The sequence below is a fragment of the Eulemur rufifrons genome, chromosome 24 (assembly GCF_041146395.1).
Source record: "Eulemur rufifrons isolate Redbay chromosome 24, OSU_ERuf_1, whole genome shotgun sequence".
In the NCBI taxonomy this organism is placed as follows: Eukaryota; Metazoa; Chordata; class Mammalia; order Primates; family Lemuridae; genus Eulemur; species Eulemur rufifrons.
Window position 1 is genome coordinate 6,873,418 of NC_091006.1, and position 27,999 is coordinate 6,901,416.

The 27,999-nt window shown below is 50.7% G+C and overlaps 1 protein-coding gene across 2 annotated transcripts; it reads left to right on the forward strand.

Annotated features, from left to right (window-relative positions):
* Positions 1 to 69: 69 nt before the first annotated feature.
* Positions 70 to 27,954, forward strand: SUPT5H (SPT5 homolog, DSIF elongation factor subunit). 2 transcript variants are annotated; one of them, XM_069458247.1, is made up of 30 exons: positions 88 to 160; positions 412 to 495; positions 5,520 to 5,685; positions 7,965 to 8,030; positions 8,578 to 8,589; positions 9,079 to 9,148; positions 9,256 to 9,324; positions 9,422 to 9,487; positions 9,775 to 9,805; positions 10,125 to 10,193; positions 15,568 to 15,819; positions 17,598 to 17,687; positions 17,785 to 17,855; positions 19,346 to 19,451; positions 19,615 to 19,708; positions 19,799 to 19,935; positions 20,851 to 21,006; positions 21,113 to 21,259; positions 22,095 to 22,241; positions 22,334 to 22,459; positions 23,352 to 23,436; positions 23,730 to 23,849; positions 23,933 to 24,035; positions 24,121 to 24,248; positions 24,339 to 24,444; positions 24,868 to 25,026; positions 25,140 to 25,308; positions 25,418 to 25,621; positions 27,356 to 27,451; positions 27,533 to 27,954. In XM_069458247.1, exons 2-30 carry the CDS (start codon positions 421 to 423, stop codon positions 27,674 to 27,676), a joined length of 3,264 nt encoding a protein of 1,087 aa, XP_069314348.1. In that variant the 5' UTR covers positions 88 to 160; positions 412 to 420; the 3' UTR covers positions 27,677 to 27,954. The 2 variants fall into 2 exon arrangements, with proteins under 2 accessions (XP_069314347.1, XP_069314348.1); XM_069458246.1 differs by lacking the exon at positions 8,578 to 8,589 and having other exon boundaries at positions 70 to 160.
* The last annotated feature ends 45 nt before the right edge of the window (positions 27,955 to 27,999 follow it).

The following is a 27,999-nucleotide window of genomic DNA, read 5'->3' on the forward strand; positions in this document are numbered from 1 at the left end:
TCAAGATGGCGGCGACCCGGCAGTGGTTTCCTTGGGCCAGCTCCGGGAATCTCGCGTTAGGTGAGGCCAACGAGTAGGTTCTCGCGAGACGACCCCTCTGTCCCAGCCAGGCGTCGTGCGAACAGCAGCTATTACCGAAGGCGGAGGTGGCACCCGAGTGGTGAGAGGGGTTGCAGAGGTGGCAGTTCCGGGGCCGTCGGGAGCCGGGGAGGTGTAGAGACCGGATTCAGAGACTCGGGAGGTGCAGCAGGGGGTGTTGGGGGGTTCCCACTTGAGTTCACGATTGCCAAAACGAGGCTGCCGGAAGTGCGCTAAGGGGTTGTCTTCACCCTGGGAACCGGCGGAGAAACTGAGTCTCCGGGTGGAGCTCGAGATTGTGGGACGCATTGAGCACGCTGTCTTTCCCTGCAGAAGCGGAAGATGTCCGACAGCGACGATAGCAACTTCTCCGAGGAGGAGGACAGCGAGCGCAGCAGTGATGGCGAGGAGGCCGAGGTCTGTGGAAGGGGCGCTGGGGGACAGGACCGAGGCCAGAACGGTCCCTGTGGGAGCCCTTAGGGGTTCATAACAGGCTGTGGCTTTGGGGACCTTCCAGATTGTCGGGAGAGAGAGAGAAGTAAGCAAGTCAAAGTCAAGCAGAGGGACAAGTAGGTTCTGGAGGCCGGGGATGCACCAGGTACAGTGAGATAACAGGTGATGATTTTAAAGTTTACTGCGTGTGTGACTATAGTAAACACTCACTTTTAGTTGTTTTTATTTTTAGGTATATTTAGTCATTCTAGAAATATTAATATATTTGTAGTGCCCGCTATGTGTTGGGTACAATTCTTTACCTTTGGTCTACAACCAGTAAACAAAACATTTTAAAAATCTCTACCTTTGCTAACGTAAACAAACATAAATGATGAATAAACCATATAGCAAGTTAGAAGGCACTGTGTGGAGAAAGTATAGCAGAGAAGCGGAACAGGGAGTCCTGGTTGCGCTTGAAATAGGGTGATCAGGATGAGTCTGAGAGGGTGACATTTGAACAAAGACTTGTTGGAGGTGAGGGAGTGAGTCATGTGGCTATCTGGAAGAAGAATGTTCCAGTAAGGGGGACCAGCGAGTGCAACGTTGGGAAAGTATCTGCCATGTTCAAGGAATAACAAGGAGAAACATGGGGTCCAGTTTGGCTGGATGGCGCAGTGCCACAGAGAAGTAACAGCAGCCAGATCACAGAGGCTCTTGAAGGCTGTGGTAAGGAATTTGGCCTTAATTGAGTTGAATAGTGTCATGAAAAGGTTTGAGCAAAGGAGAGATGTGATCTAATGTTTTGAAAGGACTGCTTTGGCTTTGAGTCTGTTGAATGCCTCTGTTTCAGGAACCAAAAGCCAAACATTTCCTGGGGCGTTTTTGATTTTAAATATTCTTTTATTAAGTTTGTTTCTGTTTTATTTATTTGTTGAACAAATAACTGTTTGAGCATCTACTACTATATTCCACTTACTTCCCAGGAGTGTGGGAAAGAGTGGAACAAGGCAGATCTTTACTTTCCTAGAGTTCACGTTTAGTAGGTAGCAGTTACAAACCAACAAACATGTGACAGGGTGATTGTAGATGTCTTGTTTGATGCACAGAAACTTAAAATTACTTTTTAAGTTAATTGCTAATACTTATAAGGGAGATTACACATAAAAAATTGAGGTTTCTTACTTTTGTGGGAAAATGGGAGGAGCCAGCAATCTGGGACCCAGGGTTGTTCTACGGAGTAGTTCTTTGCTCAAGAAGTGGCTGCGTCATTTAGATCTTGGAGTTTTCTCCAGTTCCCAATACTTATCAGTTGCTATTTATCATCATGCTTGCCTTGTGGCAGTTAAGAAAAGGAAAGATTTCATGTGCTTGTGTTCTGGAAAATGTCAGGTAGACAGAGAGTGCTGTGGGCTTCCATTGACTTGCACTGTCTGTTGCCTGCTTATTCCTCAAACCAACATTTGATTGTCAGTCCTTGTGCCGTTTGGGAATTTCTCAGTTTCCAGTGAAGAGTTGGAGGAATTGGGATGCTGTGGTGGGGGCGGGGTGAGTGGGAGCTTTGCTTCAAGCTGTGGCACTTAGTCCTTGGTCTCTGACTCATGGCTTTAAGATACATTGCTTCGGCCGGGCGAGGTGGTTCATGCCTATAATCCTAGCACTCTGGGAGGCCGAGTTGGGAAGATCGCTCGAGGTCAGGAGTTCGAGACCAGCCTGAGCAAGAGCGAGACTCTGCCTCTATTGAAAATAGAAAGAAATTATTTGGACAACTAAAAATATATATAGAAAAAATTAGCTGGGCATGCTGGCGCATGCCTGTAGTCCCAGCTGCTCTGGAGGCTGAGGCAGAAGGATTGCTTAAGCCCAGGAGTTTGAGGTTGCTGTGAGCTAGGCTGACACCACGGCACTCTAGCCTGGGCAACAGAGTGAGACTCTGTCTCAAAAAAAAAAAAAGACACATTGCTTGATGGTTTAAGCCAGGTGGTAATGAAATGAAGATCCCCAGGCCTTTTCCTGTCTGGAACAGTCTGGATTGCACTGTACAAGTCTCACCTCCCCAGTACTACACCTGACTTTGACTCACCTGCTGGCTTGTCTTCTGTCACCAGGTGAGCCAGGAGGGCAGTGTGAGGCCTGTCCCCACTGCCAGAGACAGGGCTAGGTGGGCTTTTCAGACAGCCAGATGTTGGCATTGACCTTGAAAGGTGAGGTTCTATGGCTGAACAAGTGGGGTTGGCAAATAATGCGGTACTATTTGGAAGATCAGCTGGTTTACCCTTCATAGTCCCAGTAACCTGTTCATTTATTAATTACACTTGTTCCTTGAGTTCCTGTTGTGTTGGGATCACAGCCTCCCTCACAGAGCTCTCAGTCCTAGGGGAGGGATAGTTTTATAGACAGCTGGTTACTGCAGGGGATGTCGAGGTCAGAGGAAGAGCACATTCAAGCCCTGAGGTAACACAAATATGTAGTGGGAGTTCTCTTCACCGGGAGGAAGGAGCCAGGTTTGGAAAGAAGGCTTCTCTGGGACCCCGCAGGGGGACAATGATAAGAAGGTACCTAGAAATCTGGCTGTGGTCCTGTTGTACTTTGGGTTGTTAAAATGTAGCACATTGGGGGATAGTCAGGATTATGTAATAAGCAAATATTTCTTAACTCTTCTGTGCCCAGCCCTGGGCTGGGTGATGCTGGGGGACCCAGCAGTGCCTGAGATAGCCTGGGCGGTGCTCACAAGTGGTCGGGGCTGTGATGAAGGGAGCCCAGCGGGTTGTGAGCTAGAGGACGTGCCTGACTCTGCTTGGGGAAGTGGGGGCAGGGATGACTGCCTGCAGGAGGGAGTATTTTGACTGAAGTATGAGTGGGAGGCAGAGGAGAATGGGTTTTTATACAGAAGACCAGCATGGATGATGGCCGGCGCTGCAAGAGCATGATACAAGTAGTTCAGCGTAGCTGGGACCTAGCGCCGGGACGGGGAGTCCTAAAAGGCGGGGAGAGAGAGAGAGGGAGTTGACAGAGTGTGAGCTAGTTCAGGCTGGCTGAGGAGCTGTGGCAGGGGACCAAATGGTCAGATTCTTGTTTTTAGATCATAGTTTCCCAACTGTAGGATGCATTCCAGGTCGGGGGTGATGAGAGCTGCTTCTAGGTAGAATAAGGACAAGACTTTAAACCACGTTGAATCATTTAGTGAGAAGGTTATTTCCTTTCCAGTTGTGCATCTTGTCTTTCCAGTGGATAATGGAGAAAGTTTCATTGTGGTGTTACTGTGTCTTGAACACCTCTCTAGCATTTGCTAGTTTATTAAGGAGAGCAGGCTTAGAGCCTGTAGCAGGCAACAGTATCTTGCTGGGACTTAATAACATTGTTTTACTTTTACCTTTATAGTTGCCTTCTATTTATGACAAGGAAACCTTCAAAAAGTTTTTAATTGTGAAACATTTAAAACATAGAAATGTTTCTCTTTTACATTTAGTAAAAATGTGAATAGATTTAAAGAAAATACAGGTTGAGTGTCTCATCCAAAATGCTTGGGATAAGAAGTGTTTTGGATTTTGAATTTTTTAGGATTTTTGGATTTGGGAAAAATTGCACTATATTATAGCATCCCTAATCCCAAAATCCAAAATGCTCCAGTGAGCATTTCCTTTGAGCATAATGTCAAAAAGTGTCAGATTTTGGAGCATTTCACATTTTGGAGTTTTGCTTTTTTTTTTTTTTTTTTTTGACAGAGTCTTGTTCTGTCACCCAGGCTAGAGTGTCGTGGCATCAGCCTAGCTCACAGCACCCTCAAACTCCTGGGCTCAAGCCATCCTCCTGCCTCAGCCTCCTGAGTAGCTGGGACTACAGGTGCATGCTACCATGCCTGGCTCATTTTTTTCTATTTTTAGCAGAGATGAGGGTCTTACTCTTGCTCAGGCTGGTCTCTAACCCCTGACCTCAAGTGATCCTTCCACCTTGGCCTCCCAAAATGTTAGGATTACAGGTGTGAGACACCATGCCTGGCCTGGATTTTTGGATTAGGAATGCTCAACCTGTATTAGATAAAATGGTTATAGTGGTGACATGGTAGAAGTCATGAAGTTAATAAGTTAAAGATTAAAGTTTGAGAAATACTGTGTGGTATGGATCAATTAATTTTGTTACTGATATGGAAAGAGGGGTTAGAGGCCAGGAGACTAGGAAGGCGGTTAGAGTAAGAGTCCAGGTGTTAGAGGGCAATCTCTTGGTCTAGGCTTAGGGATGTAGGGATGGGGGGAAGAGACAGATTGGAGAGATGATGTTCACAGGCAGAAAGGATGAGGATTTAGTGCCTTATGGGAGCCAGAGGAAGCCAGCACAGGTCTAGGGGAAGACACCGAGGTCATTTTGGGACATGGTGTATTGAAGGGCTCAGAGGACATCTGGTCTGGGGGAGGCATCCAGGAGGCTGCTGGCACATGGAGGTCTCTAGTTCTAGAAAAAAGTGGGGGACTAGAGACAGATGGGGGTGTTGTCCTCAGAGACAGGAACTGAGGTCATGGGAGGTAAAGTGGCCAGGGAGAGAGCGTGTGGAGGGAGAAGCAAAGTGGGCCCTGGACTGAGCCCTGGTGATTGAGGCCAACCTTTAAGGGGTGAGCAGAGTAGAAGGAGCTTGAGGAGGAGGTTGGAGAAAAAACAGGAGAGTATGATACGGCAGAAGCCAGGAGAGGAGCATTTCTATAGGGAGGGCGTGATTGGGGCTGTGAAGAGGGCCAAGGAACAAGCCTGACTGAGCTATAATCCTTAAAGGCCAGGTGGAAGGTGAGCAAAAGGTCTAATGGAGGGAGGAGTCTGGGTCAACTGGGGGGATGGCAGTGCTGTCACCAGGATAGGATGGTAACCAGAGAGGCCTAGCCAGAGTGGAACGGCATGTACGCAGAGCCGAGGGAACCATGACTGGCAGATGTGAAGTCAGATTTGAGGGGTGAGGAGCTGGGTGTCTGGGTTTTGGGGTAGTAGAATTCTGGTGCCCCAACCCTGCCTGATCCCTGTAGGTAGAGGAAGAGCAGCGGAGTGCAGCAGGCAGTGAGAAGGAGGAAGAGCCTGAGGAAGAAGAAGAGGAGGAAGAGGAGGAAGAATATGATGAAGAAGAGGAGGAGGAAGATGATGACCGGCCTCCCAAGAAACCCCGCCATGGTGGCTTCATTCTGGATGAGGCTGGTATGTCACAGGGCTGGATGAGCGCTGAGCAGGGGCTGGACTTCCACCCTTAGTTCCATGTCTCGAATGTAGTTTGACAGAAAACATTTTCTTTTGGTGTATGTCAAAGCCCATGTAGCATTGTCATCTAGCTTCAACAGCTCACAACTTAGTACGAACCTATTTTGCTTATTTTTTCTCACTCCTACCCACCACTGGATGATGTTGAAGCAAATCTCAAATACATAATTTTACCCCAAAATGTTTCCGTATGAATTCCTAGAAGATAGACTTTTTTTTTTTTTTTTTTTTTGAGACAGGGTCTAGCTACCATTGCCCAGGCTGGTCTTGAACTCTTGGGGCTTAAGTGATCCTCCTGCCTCAGCCTCCCGAGTAGGTGTGTGCTACCATGCCTGGCTAATGGATTCTTTTAAAACCCACAATCACAGTACCATTATGGTCTCTTCAAAAATCTGGCCATAATTTGTACTTGTCATGATAAGCTCCTATTGCTAGAAGTAGGCAACAGGACGGCAGTGGAAGCTGAGGTCTCTTCTGGGCTGGTTCCACTATTTCCTCCATGTAGCCCTGGGCAAGTTACTGTATCTCTGAGCCTCTTTTTCCCTCTGTACAAGGGGGACAAACAGTTCTTATTGCAGCAGGGATATTTAGAGGATTTGCAGGACCATGTGTGTAAAGCATATCAAGTTGATGACAACCAACCCATGGTATAATGCTGGACCTAGAGTAAGCCCTCAAAAGTTGAGGTGATGAGGTTGTTCTTTCTTTTCTTTTCTTTTTTTTATTTATTTATTTATTTATTTATTTTTTTGAGACAGAGTCTCACTCTGTTGCCCAGGCTAGAGTGAGTGCCGTGGCGTCAGCCCAGCTCACAGCAACCTCAAACTCCTGGGCTCAAGCGATCCTCCTGTCTCAGCCTCCCGAGTAGCTGGGACTACAGGCATGCACCACCATGCCCGGCTAATTTTTTCTACATATATATTTTTTTTAGCTGTCCATATAATTTCTTTCTATTTTTAGTAGAGATGGGGTCTCGCTCTTGCTCAGGCTGGTCTCGAACTCCTGAGCTCAAACAATCCGCCCACCTCGGCCTCCCAGAGAGCTAGGATTACAGGCGTGAGCCACCGCGCCCGGCCATTTTTCCTTTTTTTGAGATGGGATTTTCCTATGTTGTCCAGGCTGGCCTCAAACTCCTGGGCTCCAGTGATCCTCCTGCCTCAGCCTCCCGAGTAACTGGGACTACAGGCACTGAGACTATAGGCACTTGCCACCACGCCTGGCTAATTTTTTGTTTCTATTTAGAGTTGCCCGGATAATTTTTTTTTCTGTTTCTAGTTGAAGCAGGGTCTTGCTCTTGCTCAGGCTGGTGACTTCAAGTGATCCTCCCGCCTTGGTCTCTCCCAGAGTGCTAGGATTACAGGCATGAGCCGCTGCGCCTGGCAAACAATCTCATTGAGTAGCAGTGAGTGTGGATGATACTTTGACATAGCTGCAGTCACAGTGTGCTTTGAAAAGCAGATTTCACCGCTGACGCAGCCGTGGTTGTTGCCATTGTACGTAATTGATGTAAATGCTAAACTTCATTACAGACCAGTGAAAATAAAGGAAGTAGTTTTCATCTAACACAGACCCTCCTCAGATTAAAAATCTCTGTTCCAGAGACTAAATCTCTATTAAGTCAAACTGCTACACAAAAGAGATGCATTTTTTTCAAGCTTTTTGATACTCACGGCCAAGTATTGGCCCCTGAAAAAAGTCACACTAGTTGATACTCCCGTGACGATACACGAACATGCTTGTTGTCCTTTAACCATGGGAAGCGACAACAGATGATAGTAACTTAGGACACTATCATCTGTTTTCTTGGGGCTCCTTTACCTGAGAGGAAAATGGGTTTACTGTCACAGAGAGCAGAGGAACAGGAGGTGCTCTGGGTGGTCTTTGGCCCTTTCCTCAAAGGCTGAGGGGGCAGGGAATCTTGCCTAGAGAAAAGGTCTTAGCAGATGGGCCCAGATCAAGAGAATGTATACTGTGCTGTGTGCCAAAAGTGTGGGCCACTGGGGACACCCATATGTTGGTGGTTGGCGTGTCAGTGGCACCTGACCCTGCTGATCATACCAGCTCTGTGGCATGGCCTGGAACGAGCGCCTCACTTACGGGAGCCTCAGTGTCCTGGTCTGTGAGTTGGGATTTGTAGTGCTCATCTCGCAGAGCAAATGCTTTCTTTCCCGGGAGCTACTGTCATGAGTGCCGCTGACCACTTGGCCTTCCCGTTTCAGATGTGGACGATGAATATGAGGACGAGGACCAGTGGGAGGATGGAGCAGAGGACATCCTAGAGAAAGGTATGTGGGCCTGCCTCCATGAGACCACTGGGAGGGGTGTGGCTGAGAGGGTCTTCAGAGCCCATCCCCCCACCCCCATGCCCTACCACCCCAACCCCCACCCTTCTCACCTCGCTTCTTTCTGTCCTTGCCAGAGAGACCAGCTCCCCCCTTTTCCTTTTAGGCCCATGAGTGGGGGGTGGGGATCGTGGGGTAGTGGGTTTTGTGGGGAGAGAACTCTGGATCCCAGGGCCCCAGTGAATCCTTTCTGGGGGTTACAGGGTGGGCTGGCTCTGTCCCAAGATACCCCCCACTTCCTGGGCCAGTGCCCCCCTCCCTGTTATTTTCCGTTCTGTGCGCCTCATACATTTCGGCTTCTCCCCAACCACCTGGTGCCTGGCCTTTACTTTTGATTTTCAACCTTCCTGTGTCCCTCCCTTCCCCGTCCCCCAACCCATTGGTTGATTTCGCTGCTATAATTTGGCTCATACTTTGTCTGCCCTCGCCCACCACCACCACCACCACCACTACCACCACCACCACCACCACCTCCTCTTCCTCCAAGTAGAAGAGATTGAAGGTAAGACTCTGAAAAGTGTGATTCCCTGACCTTCCTCCCATATCCTGACATTTCCTCCTTCCTGCAGCACCCTGCCCTCACCCCCGACCCCTGGGGGCTCTGACTCACGTAGGGTCCAGAGTAAGGGAGTTCTGGGGCCAGGTCTCCAGCAGTTGTTGGCTTGGCAAAGTACGGATGTGTTTCTGTCTGCCACTGAGCGTTTGTGGGCGGCAGGGATGTGGGGGTGGGATGGAGTTCAGGGCGTGCCTAGACAGTGGTTGGGAGATGGGAACAGCTGGATGTCCCCCAATTGCTGGGCCCTATCCCCAGTCTTTTTGATGAGAAGTAGGATGCTGAGTAGGACAGAGTAGGGGTGAGGGGCGGGGTTTCCTCAGTGAGATCTGTTCCCGCCCCAGGGCCAAACCCTGGTCCTCTTAGCCCACCCCCCACTTTCTCCAGGCCCCTGCTTTCCACCCACTGTTCCTTACCCTGGCTGCCCTTTTTTTTCAGCTTCCAATATTGACAATGTCGTCCTGGATGAAGACCGCTCTGGGGCTCGCCGCCTACAAAACCTCTGGAGGTGAGCAAGGGAGGGAAACGTGGGACAGGCTCCCATGGGGAGATTTGGGGTCAGCCCACCTCTCTCCTCGACTTTCAGTTCATGTTTGCTTCCCCCTTGCACTCCAGGGACCAGCGAGAAGAAGAACTGGGCGAGTATTACATGAAGAAATATGCCAAGTCGTCTGTGGGCGAGACGTAAGGGCATGGCGGGGGGTCAGGGTGGGGAGCAGGTGGTCCGTAAGTGGGAAAGGGTGGGAGTCTGACGGAGCCCCTCCTTCCCTCCTCCCTGCAGGGTGTACGGAGGATCTGATGAGCTCTCGGATGACATCACCCAGCAGCAGCTGCTCCCGGGAGTCAAGTAAGGGGGTTGGGACAGGAGGGCTGGGGTGCAAACCTCACATGCATGGGGCGGAGGTTCCCATGTAGGTCGCTCCCTAAAGTCAGTCGGGACGGAGTGACATGGACAGTGGTGGATAGCAGGGATGGGGAGAGCACCCTGGCACTTCTCTTCCCTCCTGCTTATGGGTAGAAGGATGGGGAAGCCGGGGATTTGGTGAGAGAGAAGGAGGATGGCTGTGGTGATATGTGTGTTCTGTGATGAGGAGACAGTTTCGTTAAAGTGCTTCCTTTTCTCCTGCTGTCCAGGGATCCCAACCTGTGGACTGTCAAGTGTAAGGTGCGTGCTCTGGCTCAGGCTTGGAGGAGGCAAGAGAATGAGAGAGGCCGCTGTGTGGGGGAGAATGGTCCTGTGTGTCCTGGGTCTCCTTGGCCTGCCAGCCTCGTGGTCCTTCTGTCTCTGCCTCTCCCTCCTTCTCTCCCTCCCCCTCCCCCACCCCTCCCTTACTCGCCATCTCCCACCCTTTCTTGCTGTCCATCAGCCTCGCTCTGTGTCTCTCCGTCCCTCTTGCTCCTGTCTCTCTCCTGCTTTATCTTTCTTGCTGGGCCTCCTGTCCTCCATCTTGTCATCTCGCTCAAGTCTGCCTCTCTTCTTCCAGATTGGGGAGGAACGGGCCACAGCCATTTCCCTGATGCGCAAGTTCATTGCCTACCAGTTCACAGACACAGTAAGTTGGGTAGTCAGGTGGCTTGGTGGGGAGAGACAGGGCAAAACCCAGAGGGAAGGACCTTGTAGGCTTTGAAGGCACCGGGTGTCCCTGTGCTGAATGAGTTGCTTCGGCTAGAAGAGACCACTGCCTGGGTGGAAGGACTCTCCTGCACCCTGCCAGACATGTTGTCTTTGTTCTCTGCATTTCTGGCACAGAAGTCATCTAGCTAGTTCCCTGTGCCTTTTCTGCATGAGAGTGAGTTCTGCCTGTTTTCTCACCCTGCTGGGCAACTGTCACCCTCTCATTGCTGGGGAGGGATAGGGCAGTGTGGCTAAGTCCGTCGGGGAACAGTCCTGGCCAGAGGAGACTTCCTTCCTTCTCTCATTCATGGAGTCAGCAGACGTTCACCGAGCCCCTCTGTGCCAGGCCCTGCACTGAGAGGTGCTGAGGGTACAGTGGTGACCATGCCAGAGCCAGTGCCTGCCCTTCGTGGTTCACTCACAGCACACAGAACGTGAAGTAGCGCCCCTGCATGCAGGCCAGCAAATGCTGCATTTGAAGGGCCCAGATCTTTCTGTAGACGGCCATAGTTTGAACCCTGCCCTTGCTACTCGCTGGCTGCGTCCTTGATGAAGCCACTTCCCCTCTCTGGGCCCTTTGGTTGCCCCTCAGCGTCCTTAGGGTTAAATGGCTTTGGCTGTGTCCAGCTCTTGGCCAAGAGTTGTCCTGCAGCTTGTCAGTAAGCACAGTTGTTGTCAAAGGCATAATTGGCAATTTTGGAACCAGGGGAAACCCTATGAAGGGGGTCCTCAAAACTGGGAAAACTGTGCCAGCTGGTACCTTTCTCATTTAACATGATCTGTGTCAGATGAGTCCATTGCCCTCACCTGTCCAGGCAGTTGGTGTGAGCCAGTGGGACCAAGTGGACAGTTGCAGGCTTTGCAAGTCATGATTTTAAATGTGTTCAAACCCCCCTACGTTTTGTCCTGGGGTAAAGTTCTAGTCACTTCATCTGAGTTATGACTCTGATTATAGTGTTTGTTTTTAATGACCAAAGTAGGACATGTATATTGAAAAGCCCAAATCTCTCCAAACCCGAGTCCAGTTTTTCAGAAGTCACTAGTGTTGGTCTGTGTGTCTTTCCAGACCATTTTCTCGGCATATTGAAAGCTATGTGTGTTTGTTTTGGTAAGTAAAATGGTATTATATACATACCATTCTGTAGCCAGCCTTTTTTCTTTTCTTTCTTTCTGTGGTCAGTTTGCAAGGCCAGCCTTTTTTCAATACCGTTTTTGTGCCCAGAAAATACTAAGTAAACCTTGTTCTTTTCAATGGCCGCATGTTTTTTCATGTGGAGGTGCACCGTTCTGTATTTACCCGTTGCCCCAAGAACAGAGTTTTTTTTCTGGTTTTTAGCTATTGTAAATAAAACAGCGTGGAGCACTTTTTTCCCCTTTTCCCTTAACACTAGGATTTTAGAAAGCTGTGCATATTAACATTAGTATGAAGTGCTGTGTCTTTCTTTTTAAGTGGGTAGGATTTCATGACCAGCATAGTTTGGTTTGTTGAATCCCTCATTGATGAATGTGTAGGTTGATTCTACTTTGGGGCTGTTGCAATGAACATCTTGCTTTTTTCACCTAACACACTATTTCTTGGATATCTTTTCATGTCACATCAATTAGAACCACTTCACTCTTTTTAAGGGTAACATAATCAGTTGGCTAGATCATGATCATGGTTTATTTTTTATTTATTTATTTATTTATTTATTTTTTGAGACAGAGTCTCACTCTGTTGCCCGGGCTAGAGTGCTGTGGTGTCAGCCTAGCTCACAGCAACCTCAAACTCCTGGGCTCAAGCAATCCTACTGCCTCAGCCTCCCAAGTAGCTGGGACTACAGGCATGCACCACCATGCCTAGCTAATTATTCTGTATATGTATTTTTTAGTTGTCCATATAATTTCTTTCTATTTTTAGTAGAGGCGGGGTCTCGCTCTTGCTCAGGCTGGTCTCAAACTCCTGAGCTCCAATGATCCACCCGCCTCGGCCTCCCAGAGTGCTAGGATTACAGGTGTGAGCCACCGCGCCCGGCCAGATCATGGTTTATTGAAATAATTTCTGTCGGACATTTAGGTTGTTTCCATATTTTACCATTACCACGAATGCTAAAACAAACCAGTTGCTTTTTAAAAAATTGAGATATAATTCACATACCATAAAATTCACTCTTGTAAAGTGTAAATTTGGTGGGTTTTAATATATTTTGGTATGTTCAGTATATCCACAAGCATCGTCACTGTCAAATTACGGAGCATTGTCATTATCCCAAAAAGAAACTCATACCCATTAGCAGTCACTTCCACCCCTCCTTCCCCACAGCTCCTGGTGCTTACTAATCTACTGTCTGTCTCTATGGATTTGACTATTCTGGACAGTTCATATAAATGGAATCATACAGTATGTAGCCTTTTGTGACTGACTTCCTTCACTTAACATGATGTTTTCAAGGTTTGTCTGTGTAGTAGCGTTTAGGAGGACTTCGTTTTTTATGACTGAATAATATTCCATTGTGTGGGTATATATTTTGAGTAGCTATTTATCAATTGAACATTTGTGTTCTTTCCATTTTTTTGACTATTCTGAATAAGGTGCTATGAACATTTGTGTACACATTTTTGTGTGGATGTAGTTTTCAGTTCACCGGTCAGTACGTCGGAGTGGAATTGCTGGGTCATGTGGTAACCCAGCAATTTAAGTTCTGAAAACACTGCCAAACTGTTTGCCAAAGCAGCTGCACCATTTTACATTCCCACTAGCAATGTAGAGGGTTCCCATTTCTCTACATTCTTGCCGACACTTGTTATTTTTCGTTTTTTGATCATAGGCATCCTAGAGGGTATGACATGGTATCTCATTATAGTTTTGGTTTGCATTTCCCTAATGACTAATGATGTTGAGCATCTTTTTATGTGCTTTTTGGCCATTTGGATTTCTTCCTTGGATATTCAAATCTTTTGCCAATTTCTTAATTGGGTTGTCTTTTTATTGTTGAGTTGGAGAAGTTCTATATTTATATACTCTGTATGCTAGTACCTTTCAGATACATGATTTACAAATATTTTCTCCTGTTCTATGGATTGTCTTTTTACTTTGTTAATTTTAGTGTTTTTAATTTTTTAAGTTTTGTTTATTTAGTGTTTGGAATAGGGTCTTGCTTTGTTGCCCAGGCTAGAGTGCAGTGGTGTGACCATAGCTCACAGCAACCTCAAACTCCTGGGCTCAAGCGATCCTCCTGCCTCAGCCTCCCAAGTAGCTGGGACTACAGGCCATACCAAGCCTGGCTAGTTTTTTCTATTTTTAGTAGAGACAGGTCTTGCTCTTGCTCAGGCTGGTCTTGAACTTCTGACCTCAAGCAGTCCTCCCTCCCCGGCCTCCCAGAGTGCTAGGATTGCAGGCGTGAGCCACTGCACCCAACCTGAACCAATATTTTATTTATGGAATTAATCCCACTTGGTCATGGTGTATAATCCTTTTTATATGTTGCTTTACTAAGTTTTACTAATTCAATGTCTTTACTTCTTGTAGGTCTATTCATATTTTCCATTTCTTCTTAGTCAGTTTTGGTAATTTGTGTTTTTCTACAAATATGTTCATTTCATCTAGGCGTCTGATTTGTTGGCATACAGTAGTTCATATAATTCTGTAAGACTGCTTGTAGTGTCCTTTCTTTTACTCCTGATTTTAGTAATTTGAGTCTTTTATCATTTTTTCCTGGTCAGTCTGGCTAAAGATTTGTCAAATTCGTTTATCTTTTCAAAGAACCAACTTAGTTTTGACAGTCTTCTCTATCGTTTTTCTATTCTCTGTTTCACTTCCATTTTTATCTTTATTATTTCTTTCCTTCTGCTAGCTTTGGGTTTGGTTTCCTTTTCCTTTCTTAGTTTCTTAAAGTGGAGGGTGAGGTTATTTTATTCATCTAGCCCAAAATGTCAATATGAGGTTATTGATTTGAGATTTTTTGTCTTTTTTTAAGTTGGTTTTTACTGCTGTAAATTTACCTCTAAGCACAGCTTTCTCCACATCCCGTAAGTTTTAGTATGTTGTGTTTTTATTTACTTTCATCTCAAAATATTTTTTTCTTTGACTCATTGCTTATTTAGGAATATGTTTCCACATATTTGTGAATTTCCTAAATCTATTTCTGTTACTGATTTCTAGTTTCATTACATGTATGGGGAGAATGTCCTTTATATGATTTCGATCTTTTTATATTTATTGAGACCTGTTTTCTGGCCTAATGTGGTTTATCCCGGAGAGTGGTCTGTATGCCCTTGATAAGAATGTGTATTCTGCTGTTGTTAGGTGGAGTGTTCTATCTATAGCTGTCTGGTATTCCTAGTTGGTTTGTAGTGTTGCTCACGTGTTCTGTTCCCTTGTTGATCTGGTTGTTCTGTCCGTTATTGTAAGCAGGGTATTTTAGTCTTTAGTTATTGTTGAATTGTCGATTTCTTCCTTCATTTCTGTTAGTTTTTGCTTCATATATTTTGAGGCTCTGTTAATTTCATGTATGTTTATAATTCTTAAATCTTCTTGATGGATGGACACTTGTACCTTTTACTGTTACAAAATGTCTTTCGTTGTCTCTGGTAACAATTTTTGTCTTCATGTATGTTTTTTTTGTTTGTTTGTTTTTTGTTTTTTTGTTTTTTTTTTTGAGACAGAGTCTCACTCTGTTGCCCAGGCTAGAGTGCCGTGGCGTCAGCCTAGCTCACAGCAACCTCAAACTCCTGGGCTCAAGCGATCCTTCTGCCTCAGCCTCCCGAGTAGCTGGGACTACAGGCATGTGCCACCATGCCCAGCTAATTTTTCTATATATATTATAGCTGTCCATATAATTTCTATTTTTAGTAGAGACGAGGTCTGCTCTTGCTCAGGCTGGTCTCGAACTCCTGAGCTCAAACAATCCGCCTGCCTCGGCCTCCCAGAGTGCTAGGATTACAGGCACGGCCACTTCATGTATGTTTTGCCTGATGTAACCACTCTACCTCTCTTTGGTTCTGATTCCTTTTTTTACATATAACATATGTTGGATATATATATTTTTTTATCTTAGTGCATATCTCATTGTTTTTTTTAAGTGCTATACTGTATTTCATGGTCTGGTTGAGCCATAATTTAACCAGCCTCTCTTTTTGAGCGTTTTTAAGTTTCTAATCTTGTTTGTTTGCTATATTAAATAATTGTGCAAGGAATAGCCTCGTGTCCATGTCATTGTGCCAACATGTTTCTATGGGATAGATTCCTGGCAGAGGGACTGCTGAGGAGTGGCAGTCGTTACTGCTGTTAGCAGTTGTGTCTCACTGCCTCCTTCCACCGGCTCACCCTGCAGCCCCTGCAGATTAAGTCAGTAGTGGCACCAGAGCATGTGAAGGGCTACATCTACGTGGAGGCCTACAAGCAGACCCACGTGAAGCAGGCCATTGAGGGTGTGGGCAACCTGCGGCTTGGCTACTGGAACCAGCAGATGGTGCCCATCAAGGAGATGACAGACGTGCTCAAAGTGGTGAAGGAGGTGGCCAACCTGAAACCAAAGTCCTGGGTCCGCCTCAAGCGGGGCATTTACAAGGATGACATCGCTCAGGTGCCAGGAGCGGGGCGGCCGAAGGGGCCGGGGCTTCTCTCTTCTGTCCTCCCCTCTATTCCTTTTGTCCTTCCCATCCCCCTTTCTATTGCAGAGAACAGAACCCCACTCAGATTAGGTGAAGCAGAACCTGGATTTTGTTGTGAGCACGCAGGAAATGGATGGCCATCTTCTGTGCGTGTTCAAAGGCATTTTGAGTAAAGATCTGAAGGAGGTGAGGGAGTGAGCCATGTGGAATTCTTGGGGAAGCGTGTTGTAGGGAGAAGGGACAGCATGTGAGATGGGACCATCACTGGCTGAAGCAGAGTGAGTGAGGGCAAGAATGACAGGAGATGAGTTCAGGGAGGTGACAGGGCCTTGCAGTCTGTTGTAGGGCTTTGGTGTTTACTGGAGTGAGATGGGAGGGCTCTAAGGGACACAGTCTCACTTTGGTTTTGTTTACTTATCTTTTTTTTTTTTTTTTTTTTTGAGGCAGAGTCCCGCTCTGTCACCCTGGCTAGAGTGCCGTGGCGTCAGCCTAGCTCACAGCAACCTCCAACTCCTGGGCTCAAGTGATCCTGCTGCCTCAGCCTGCCGAGTAGTTGGCAATATAGGCATGCGCCACCATGTCTGGCTATTTTTTTCTATATATTTTTAGTTATCCAGCTAATTTCTTTTTATTTTTTAGTAGAGATGGGGTCTTGCTCTTGCTCAGGCTGGTTTCGAACTCCTGAGCTCAACCGATCCGCCCACCTCGGCCTCCCAAAGTGCTAGGATTACAGGCGTGAGCGACCGTGCCCGGCCTCATTTTGGTTTTAATAGGGTTTCTCTGGTGACTGTGTTGAGACCACTGGTTCTCAAGCAAGAGTGATGTTGCCTTTGGCAATGTCTGGAGACATTTTTGGTTATGTCCGCTGGAATGGGAGAGGTTGATGATGCTGACATCTAGCGGGTAGAAGACAGGGATGCTAGTAATATCCAGCAATGCACAGGACAGCCACCCACAGCAAAGCATTACCTGGCCCAAAGGTCAATAGTGTGGAGACTGAAAGACCCTGGAATAGGCTCCTATGGGTAGGAGCGAGGGAAACCAGTGAGGAGGCTGCTGCCATAGCCTAGGTGGCAGGTGGTGGTGGGACGGGACCCAGGTTTTAGTGTCTCTTATCCGAAATGCGTGGGACCAGAAGTGTTTTAGATTTTGGATTTTTTTCAGATTTTAGAATATTTGCATTACACTAAACCAGTTAAGCATACCAAATCCAAAAATTCAAAATACAAAATGTTCCAATGAATATTTCCTCAAAAAAGTTTTGTATCCTGGAGCATTTTGGATTTTTGGATTTGGGATGCTCCGCCTATAGTGGAAAAGGGGAAGAGGTCAGATAGTTTGAAAGCAGAACGGACAGGATTTGCTGATAGACTTGATATGGGTGTAAGAAAGAGGGGGCGAGAATGGCTCCCAGGTTGTGTGCCTGAGCCTGAGCTGAAGGAAGCATGGAGCAGAGACACGGGGAGAGGTGCAGGTTTGGGGGAGATCAGCAGTTCAGCTGTGGTTGTCCTGGATTTGAGGGACCTTGTAGACATCCACGTGGAGACGTCCAGCAGGCAGTAGATACTCAGTGCCAGAGTTGAGGGGAGACAGTCAGGCTAGAGAGGGACTTTTGGGGGCTGTCAGCAGCCTGATTTCTTCCCCATCATCCTCTGTCCCTTCCCCTTCCTGGCATCTCCTTGCCCTTCCTGTGTCTAGGGTCCAGGAGGGAGAGCCGGGCCCCTACTGACCTCCTGCCTGCCCTGCTCAGGTGGACTACGTGGAGCCCAGCCAGAACACCATCTCCTTGAAGATGATCCCGCGCATTGACTATGACCGCATCAAGGCCCGCATGAGCTTGGTACCATGGGCATGTGCTGGGGGCGGGGAGGGCAGGGTTCCTGCTGGTGGCCAAGCCCTCGTCCCTCACCGTCCCACCCACGCCCCTTCCTCCATAGAAAGACTGGTTTGCCAAAAGGAAGAAGTTTAAGCGGCCTCCACAAAGGCTGTTTGACGCTGAGAAGATCAGGTGAGTGTGTCCCTGGGGGCTGGCTGGGATGGGTCCCCAGGGCCTGTGGTGTAGAATGAGCCTTTTGCAGGTTCCTCCTCGGGGGTGGGCCCCTCCGCAGGTTCAGTTTGTGAGTGGTTAGCTTGGCAGTGTGGCCTCAGGCAAGTTACTTCACATCCCTGTGCTTCAGTGTCATCTGCTGTAAAGATTGATGATAACAACCCCTGCTTCCCAGGGTTGTGGTGAGAACTAAAGGAATTAATATGCACGCGTGCCCAGAGCAGCGCCCAGCACTTAGTATATGTGGTTAAAGGTATCAGATATTGAAATGGGACTTACTGATCATGGCAGGCTTTATAAAGTCTCTTTCCCTGATCTTATGCGCACCTGAGATGCAGGTATAGAGCCCCTTACCCTCAGATGTCTTCCCTGGCCCCCCCAGCGGGGAGGAGAATTGCAGTAGCCTAGGGCCAGCCTGGGGCTCCAGTGAGGAGGGCAGGAGGGCAAATGGAGAAACAAGGTGCCGGTGACACTCTTCCCTCTGGTCCTGTTCTGGAAGCAGTTGTGTGAGCCCGCCAGTCAGGTGTGCCTTCTGATAAGGTGATGAGTGCACCTTTTCAGTCTGCACCCGAGGGCCTTGCTCATACTTCACATGCCTGAATCGGACCCATTTACAGCCCCAGTCTCTGCTGGGCATAGGCCCCTGACATGCCCAGAGCATGGTCCCTTCTGCCAGATTCATCACGTGGGGAAGGTGGTTGAGCAGCAGGAGGAACTTGACCTGTTTCTCCCATGCATTTCTCTTTTGGGGCGTGGTGGAGACTTTTCTTCCCCACTCAGGAGGCCTGGAGCAGGAACTAATGTTCCCCACCCCACGTGCAGGGCCAAGGGGCACAGATAGACCAGGGCAGTATAGTTAAGGCACAGGCTTGGGAGTCCCTCCACCCGATTTTGAATCCTGACGGTCAGACTTGCTGGCTCAGCAACCTTGGGTGTGTGTCGTGGCCTCCGGGAGCCTGCGTTCCCTCACCTGGAAAACGAGGAGCATGTTACTGATGTCACGGGGTTTGAGGAGGAGTCAGCGAGGTCGTGAATGCACAGGCCAGGCTGAGCCTTCTGTGAATATTAACTGGTATCGCTGTCTGATGATAATACTTTGTTCAACTAATAATTACTGAGCATTACGTGGTGCTGGCCACTGTTCTTGGTGAAATCGGGGAAATGGCAGTGCGTGGGAATTCCTGCTCTTCTGGAGCTGACATACTAGTTGGGAAGACAGATAAGACACTAATTCATCAGATGGTGGCCAGGGCTCTGATGAAAGATGGAGCAGGGAAGGGGCGGGGTGGGGACTTTGTGGTTTGTGAGTAGCCACTCTCCCTAAGGAGGTGTGTGCTGGGCTGGGCCCCCTCCCCCGGTGGTCCTCTCCCCACTTTGCCAGCTGAGGATACCGAGGGACAGCAACATTCTCTTTTTGATGCCCCCTTCTCATCTCTCCCACAAAATCCCAGGTCCCTGGGGGGTGATGTTGCCTCTGATGGTGACTTCCTCATCTTCGAGGGGAACCGTTACAGCCGGAAGGGCTTTCTGTTCAAGAGCTTCGCCATGTCTGCTGTGGTGAGGGTCCCAGAGGGGGCATTGATGATGGGGGTGGGGCAAGCTTTCTCCCCACCTGCAGTCCAGGAGAATAGTTCTCATGGTCTCTCCAGCCCACTCAGCTGCCTGTTGCACTGACCTTGGTCCATTTCCTCCTCCTCCTCCCCCTTCCCCCGGGGCTCAGATCACGGAGGGTGTGAAGCCCACGCTCTCGGAGCTGGAGAAGTTTGAGGACCAGCCAGAGGGCATCGACCTGGAGGTGGTGACTGAGAGCACAGGTACGTGACCCCATCTGTAACCCAGGCCCAGGAGGAGAGGGCGGCCCATAGCAGACAGCCCCCAGGTCAGCCTTACGGCTGTCCCCGCAGGGAAGGAGCGGGAGCACAACTTCCAACCTGGGGACAATGTGGAGGTCTGTGAGGGTGAGCTCATCAATCTGCAGGGCAAGATCCTCAGCGTGGACGGCAACAAGATCACCATCATGCCCAAGCATGAGGACCTCAAGGTGGGCACCCAGGTTTCCCAGGGCATGTGGGTCTGAGAGGCAGGGGTCAGAGCATCTGAGGGCATGTCTAGGCCTTCCTCGTGCTGTCGGGTGCCCGAGAGGGTATGTCTGATGAGGTGAGTGATGCCTGTGTGCAGCTCAGCGTGGGGTGGGCGTGTGCAGGCTGCTTTTGTGATTTGGGGAAAGGGATGTCTGATGACCATTTCTGGAGGCCTGGCATGTAGGTCCTGTCTCCAGGGGACTGCTAGGGTGTGTGTCTTTGGGGGCAACTGTGCTGTATATATGTGGGGTGTGTGTTCAACACTTCTATGCTGGGGGTTTTTTGTTTCATTTTGTTTTTTAGTTTTAGTTTTTTTTAAGCTGTGAGTGTAACATATCTTGGGTTTTGAAGGAGGACAGTGTGTGTCACACCTGCCTGTGGCTGTTGAAGAGAGGAAGAAATGGGCATCCAAGGGTGTCGTGATGTGTGGCCATAGTTGTGTCTGTCACTGGAGAGTGACTTGACTCTTTTGTTTCTGAAAAGCAAGATATCCGGGTGTGTGTTGGGTTGAGAGTCTGATGAACCATGGTGTAATCTGAGGGGGATGCCTGGCTTTGCTCGCTTGCGGCAGGGAGCTTGTGTGTGTCTGGGGTGAGGCTGTCTCCTGGTGCGTCCGAGCAGTTGTCTAGTCTGGTGTCCTGTGTCTGAGGGGCAGGCTGTCTCTGTGGGGTAAAGGGTTGTACAGGTCGATGTCCTGTGTCTTGGGTCAGCTGTCTCTGGGGCAGTCTGAGAGGTCGTCTGGGTGGCCTGGGGCTGGAGTGGGTTTTGGCCAGGGTCTTTTCCAAGAACACAAGTGGATTCTGAAGATGGGAGGGGCAGGCGGGATATGGTGGGTTCCCCTCACCTGCTGGTTGTTCCCACATCCAATTCCCCAGGACATGCTGGAGTTCCCGGCCCAGGAACTTCGGAAATACTTCAAGATGGGGGACCATGTGAAGGTGATTGCCGGCCGATTTGAAGGCGACACGGGCCTCATCGTGCGGGTGGAGGAGAACTTTGTCATCCTCTTCTCCGACCTCACCATGCATGAGGTAGGCGGATGGAAGGGTAGGGTGGCGGGCGTGCATGCCAGGAGGAGACCCAGCTAGGCAAGCCACTGGGACCTTTTCTCAGCCCTTGTGCTGTATCTCCTGACAGCTGAAGGTGCTGCCCCGGGACCTGCAGCTCTGCTCGGAGACAGCATCAGGTGTGGATGTTGGGGGCCAGCATGAGTGGGGTGAGCTGGTTCAGCTGGACCCCCAGACCGTGGGTGTCATCGTGCGACTGGAGCGGGAGACCTTCCAGGTGTGTGTTCTGCTCCGCGGCGGGGCTTACTTTAAGCGGACTTCTCCTCCCTCATGCCGCAATCCCAGGAGGTGGCAGAGCATGGTAGCTAGGAACCCAGACCTGACTCTGTCACTCATGCCTGGCTCTGTGATACTGGGCAAGTGGCAAGTCCTTTATGCTCTCTGTGCCTCGTGTTCACATCCTGTAAAATGGGCCTAGTAGCCGCATCTACTTCATTTGTTGTGAGTGAATCCTGAGATTAGATACGTACCCTGGCATTTGGTCCTCACTCAAGGACAGAATGCTACATCTGCCCTCCTCTCTTCACGCCTTCCTCATGGGTGTGGGCGTCACAGAGCGTAGTACTTACGACCCTGGACTCCAGATCCGCATCTCAGCTCTGTTGCTCCTGGGCTTTGTGGCCCTACACTAGTGACTCACCCTTTCTGGGCCTGAGGTTCCCCCTCTGTAAGATGGGAATCATGGTAGTGTCCAGCTCAGAGGGCAGTTTTGAGGCTTCAGTGAAGTCGTGAGGAGTCTAACACAGAGAGATAGGTAAACAATTGGCTGTTGTATTACTATCAGCCCCTGTCCCCATCTCGAAGGTTCCCATGCTCAATCAGGGTGGAGTCTCCTCCTAAGGAGTTTTTTAGAATGATTGGGAGCATTTTGGGGTTGACCTAGTGCCTAAGGGGTGACACTCTGAAGGCCTGCCCCACAGCCAGGGAGTCTAGGTGTCCTGCAGAGTTGGGGACAGTTTCCCACAAGGAAAGATCATCCCACTCTAGGGAAGCCCTGCTCCATGTCACTCCCTTCTACTCCTTCCCCCTCCACCTCCCCACCTCCTCCGTAGGTGCTGAACATGCACGGGAAGGTGGTGACTGTCAGGCATCAGGCTGTGACTCGGAAGAAGGACAACCGCTTTGCTGTGGCCCTGGACTCAGAACAGAACAACATTCATGTGAAAGATATCGTCAAGGTCATTGACGGCCCCCATTCAGTGAGTACAAGTTCCTGCCCTTGAGCTGCATCTAAAAGAGCTGGGGTGGGGCAGGGCCTGGCCGAGAGGGTGACTCTTCTCTCCCCCACTAGGGCCGGGAGGGGGAGATTCGACATCTTTATCGCAGCTTCGCCTTCCTGCATTGCAAGAAACTGGTGGAGAACGGGGGCATGTTTGTCTGCAAGACCCGCCACCTGGTGCTGGCCGGGGGCTCAAAGGTGAGGCAGGCATGGTAGACCCTGTGTCGGGTACCTGGCTCGGCTCTCCAGCCTTGCCTGGTCCTAGGAGAGAAAAGATTGGGCCTGTGAGGGATTAGGAGACAAAATGTTATTGTTAGGTCCTTGGCAAAGAGTGAGAAAAAGGTTTATTTGGGATTCTGAGCTCTTTGCCAAATTATTCATTCATTTAATTTAATTGGGCACCTACTAGGTGCCAGACACTAGAGATTCATCAGTGAACGAGACGAAAATCTCTGCCCTCCTAGGGCTGATACCCCGATACGAACACGTAAATACTTACGTAATAATACAATGTGAGGTGATGGCAAGCATGGTGAAGAAAAATAAAACCGTGTAAGGAGACAGGGAATGACAGGACTGCTGCTTTGGACAGGAGGATAAAGAAAGGCCTCCTTAGGAGGCGACATTTGAGCAGAGACCTGAATGAGGGAAGGAGAATCACATGAATATCTTGGGGGAGCAGCAAGTGCAAAGACCCTGAGGGCGGGATTGCAGGGAAGTTGGCATCCAATAGGAAATCGGGCCTGGGAAGCTGGCATCAGGAGGTGTCGTCTCCTCAGGGCCCTGCACATGGCATGACTTCCCATGGCTTGCAGTTTTTGTGTCTCTGGGGGCTTAAATTTCTAACTAGTCAAATTTCTGTCCCGCACTTTGGGCAGGGGAGGCCCAGGCCTCTTGACTGACAGGCCGGCCCACGGTAGCAGAGGGGTGGCAGTTGCCCCAAAAAGAAGTTGAGGCATTGTCAACCAGAAGGAGGGAGGGATGGCTGCCAGGGTGGAGGCAGTCTGTGGTATGGGGGTTGAGGGCCTGTCACCCAGGCCCTGCCACCCCCATTCCCTGCCTGCAAATTTACTCCTTGCCCCTCCCCTAGCCCCGAGATGTGACCAACTCCACCATGGGTGGCTTTTCCCCTATGAGCCCCCGGATCAGCAGCCCCATGCACCCCAGTGCTGGAGGTGAGAGGTCAGGGGCGGGGTATGTCCGGGTGGGGCTGGGGGAGAGCCGGGGTCATTCAGCCCACACTGAGCACCCGCCCTGGGGCTGGGCCCTGCCATTAGGGGGCTCCGCCCATAGGAGGACAGACCTGACCCCACAGTGACCTCCCATCCAAGTGGTGAGGTCTGTGGTGGGTGAGCCCAGGGGTGGGGGCCGGGCAGAGGAGGTTCCTCACCTAAGTAGGAGGGAGTCAAGCAGGTGCAGAGGGCTGTTTGGGGGGCTCTGGGGGATTGGTGACGTTCTCCCTTCCCAGGTCAGTGTGGTGGCTTTGGTAGCCCAGGTGGTGGCGGTGGCGGCATGAGCAGGGGCCGGGGTCGGAGAGACAACGAACTCATCGGCCAGACTGTGCGCATCTCCCAGGGGCCCTACAAAGGTGACCTTCCAGACGGTGTGGAGGCCCGGGGAGGGGCACGGTGAAAGAAAGCCCCCGCCCTGACCTCCTGTCCGTCACCGCAGGTTACATTGGCGTGGTGAAGGATGCCACAGAGTCCACGGCCCGTGTGGAGCTGCACTCCACCTGCCAGACCATCTCTGTGGACCGTCAGCGCCTCACCACAGTGTACGGGCAGGGCCGGGAGGGTCGGGGGGCGCTTGCTGGGCAGTGAGAGGGTCCTATTCACCCCACTTACTCTCCATGTCCACAGGGGCTCACGGCGCCCAGGTGGCATGACCTCGACCTATGGGCGGACACCCATGTATGGCTCCCAGACGCCCATGTACGGCTCTGGCTCCCGTACACCCATGTACGGCTCACAGACACCTCTCCAGGATGGTGAGTGTTCTCGGGGACAGGGAGGACGGGTGATGAGAGGACCTGGAGACAGGACAGAACTGACGGACACACTCCTCTCCCCGATTCTAGGCAGCCGCACCCCACATTACGGCTCGCAGACGCCCCTGCATGACGGCAGCCGCACTCCTGCCCAGAGCGGGGCCTGGGACCCCAACAACCCCAACACGCCGTCACGGTGAGGGCAGGTTCCCCGAGTGAGGCCGGGGTGTGGGCTGGTGGGTGGGTGGGAGTGGTCGTGTGTGTCTGGGGGACACAGGGGTCTGTGGGCCCCGCCCTGATTCTCTGCTTCCGGCCCAGGCTGGTCCACGGGAAGGAGTGGGCATGGCTGCGGGCAGGGAAAGCAGCCTCCTCTGCAGCGCCAGCCACGGGAGCGACCTGTGGTTGCCCTGGGGCTGGGGGTTGCGTGATCCTGGGCAGGCAGCCTCCTCTCTCCGCATCGCGGTCTCAGCTGTGGAGACGGCGGCAGGAGCGCCTCAGGGAGGGGCTCGTTTGAGAGTGAAATTCCTTCAGTCTGGGCCTGGTATACAGTGCCGTTCTGGAAGCATCTGCAGCCTTATTATCACCACAGTCATCCTCAACAGACTTCTCTCCTCAACAGGGCCGAGGAAGAATATGAGTATGCCTTCGATGATGAACCCACCCCGTCCCCACAGGCTTATGGGGGAACCCCCAATCCCCAGACACCTGGCTACCCAGACCCCTCATCCCCACAGGTCAACCCACAGTACAACCCACAGACGCCAGGGACGCCGGCCATGTGAGTCCACTGGGGCCAGCACTAAGCTCCCCCTGCCCAAACCCTCCCACTGCCACCACCTCCTTTTCCTTTCCTGCCCCAACAAATACCCGCATCTCTCCTTGTCTCTGCAGGTATAACACAGACCAGTTCTCCCCCTATGCCGCCCCCTCCCCGCAAGGCTCCTATCAGCCTAGCCCCAGCCCCCAGAGCTACCACCAGGTGGCACCTAGCCCAGCTGGGTACCAGAACACCCACTCTCCGGCCAGCTACCATCCCACGCCCTCGCCCATGGCCTATCAGGTACTGGTCGGCCTGCCTGCCCTTGAGGGTGGTGGGCTAGGGCGGGTCTCGGGCCTGTAGGAACAGCCAGGCCAGATGACTCTTCCCAATGGTGTTCCCTCCCTTGCAGGCTAGCCCCAGCCCCAGCCCTGTTGGGTACAGTCCGATGACACCCGGAGCCCCCTCCCCTGGTGGCTACAACCCCCACACACCAGGCTCAGGCATTGAGCAGAACTCTAGCGACTGGGTAACCACTGACATCCAGGTGAAGGTGCGGGACACCTACCTGGATACACAGGTGGTGGGACAGACGGGTGTCATCCGCAGCGTCACGGTATGTGGGGCCCAGGGTGGTGGGTAGGCAGGCATCCTCTCCTTGGTGCCCCTTGATCTCTGTGGTTACTTTTTTTTTTCTTTTAACTGTCTAACTACATGTTCAAGTAACCATTTACAGCTGAAGAAACAGATGAGGAAAGGTTTGGAATGCAGGGATTTCTGCCTTCTCTGCTCACTTCTGCCTGTCGTGCTCGTGGCTGAGGCCCTGTAGCCTGGAACAGTGCCTGGCACAGGAGTGTTTGCTTTTTCACGTGTTCCTTTGAGAGATAGTTCAGCAACACGTACCGAGTGCTGCCTCTGGGCCAGGCTCAGGCTTGGCGCCAGGCACCCACACCCCCAGGTTCTCCCTTCCCCAAACTCACCGAGTTCCCTCCAGCCTCAGGGCTTTGCACGTATACTTTGTCTTAGTGCCATTCTTTGTCTAGTTAACGCCTGCTCACCCTTTGGGGAAGCGCCTAGGCTGTCTCAGGTCTGCCTCTGACAGGTCCGTGTAATTCTTCATGTCGTCTACCTCCTGCCTGAAAACTTGACACTTGCCCTGGTATGATGGTGTGATTATAAAGCCTATGTTTTATTCCATGGGATTCCTGCTTCCTAGATGAAGGACTGGCACGTTTTTGGCCCTTCCATAAATATTAATTGAATTAATTAAACAACCACCAGAGACCAAGACAGTTTCTGCCCTCATGGACCTCACATTCCACTGGGGGAGATAGACGTGTCTAGACATGTCCCTAGACAGTGACAGCCCAGAGTGGGCAGAGCTGAGGTGGAGGAATGCCAGAGGGCAAGGGGAGCTATCAGGAGGCATGTTACTCAACTTTGGGGGGAATCAGGGAGGGCTTTCTGGAGAAGGAGACATCTGAGCGAAGAGCTGAAGAATGAATAGGAGTGAGCCAAGAAATGACTGGGTTGAATGTGTCCCAAATGGAGGCAGTTTCATGTGCAAAGGCCTGGAGGTGAGGGAAAGCCTGGCAGATATGGGGAGCTGAAGTATGCTTGTTCTGGCTGGAACATAGAGAGCCAAGGGGAACGGGGAGGATGAGACCAGGGAAGTGGCCAGGGCCAGGCCATGTGCCAGCCTGGGGAACTTGGACTGTCCAGAAGGCACTGGGGAGTTATGGAGGAATCTAAGCAGCAGAGTGGTGGGATGGGATCTGTGATTTGGAATTAATTCTGTGTTGGTGTATCAGGGATATATTGGGGGTGGTGAGATCGGCCGGGAGCCCAAGGGGAGGTTAGGCTGCACTAGGGTGGGGCTGTAGGGAAGAGAGGTGGGAGGTGGGTGAGAAAGACCTTCAGGAGGCAGAATGGACAGGCCTCAGAGCTGTGGGGTTGGTGAGGGAGATGACCAAGATGAGGTTCAGAGCTCTGGCTGGGGACTGTCTTTGGGACCAGGGCCCAGGAGGAGGAGGTGTGGGGAAGAAGTTGAGGCCAGTTTGGGACATAAGAGTCAAGTGCCTGAGCAGCAGTCTCCCTTTAGGCCTAAGTTAGTTTCATTCTTGTGCTTCCTTTGCTGATCAGGTTGCCCTTCTCTACCCACCCTTTCCCACAAACCACAAACCACAGGCCCCAGGCCTTGGAACCAGGCCCAGCTTTGGCCTTTCCTGTCCCTGTGTCAGAAAGTGACTTGATTTCTCAGAATGAGTCCTGAGCCTGTGTCCCCTGTAGTGGGGGCCTTAGTCCTGTGTCAGGAGCAAGACAAGCTGACCAGGCTGTCCCCACCCCCCAGGGAGGCATGTGCTCCGTGTACCTGAAGGACAGTGAGAAGGTTGTCAGCATTTCCAGTGAGCACCTGGAGCCCATCACCCCCACCAAGAATAACAAGGTAAGGGGAGGGGGCAAGGAGATGGGGGGGCAGTGGGCTGCTGGCGTGGGACCCTGACCACATGCCTCCCCCCACCCCCAGGTAAAAGTGATCCTGGGTGAGGATCGGGAAGCCACAGGTGTCCTATTGAGCATCGATGGTGAGGATGGCATTGTCCGCATGGACCTTGACGAGCAGCTCAAGATTCTCAACCTCCGCTTCCTGGGGAAGCTCCTGGAAGCCTAAGTCAGGCAGGGTGGGCGGACTTTGGCAGATAATCTGGCAGATGAAGAGCGACCCTCCTTCCCTGGCGCTTTGGCCCTGACGCAAGATCCTGAGCCTGGGGCAGGACTAGGCTGATTTTTCTGGATTTCCTTTTCTTTTCCTTTCTGAGTTTCCATCTTCTCCCTCCCTGATACTCATGGGAGTCAGAGTAGAGTCTGATTCCCAACTTCTTATACCTCCTCCCTCCAGCTTGCTTTTGTGTTATGTTCTTTCAATAAAAAGAAGCTGTTTGGTCAAAAGTCCTGCGTGTGTGTGACAGGGGGATCTTTTTGTAAGTGGAGTTA

What these genes read in the sequence shown, in the direction of transcription:
- SUPT5H (XM_069458247.1), top strand. Translation starts at nt 421, where the DNA reads ATGTCCGACAGCGACGATAGCAACTTCTCCGAGGAGGAGGACAGCGAG. An exon ending in CCGACCTCACCATGCATGAG is followed by an intron (nt 21,007 to 21,112) that starts GTAGGCGGATGG and finishes ATCTCCTGACAG; the next exon opens with CTGAAGGTGCTGCCCCGGGA. An exon ending in TGCTGGCCGGGGGCTCAAAG is followed by an intron (nt 22,460 to 23,351) that starts GTGAGGCAGGCA and finishes CCCCTCCCCTAG; the next exon opens with CCCCGAGATGTGACCAACTC.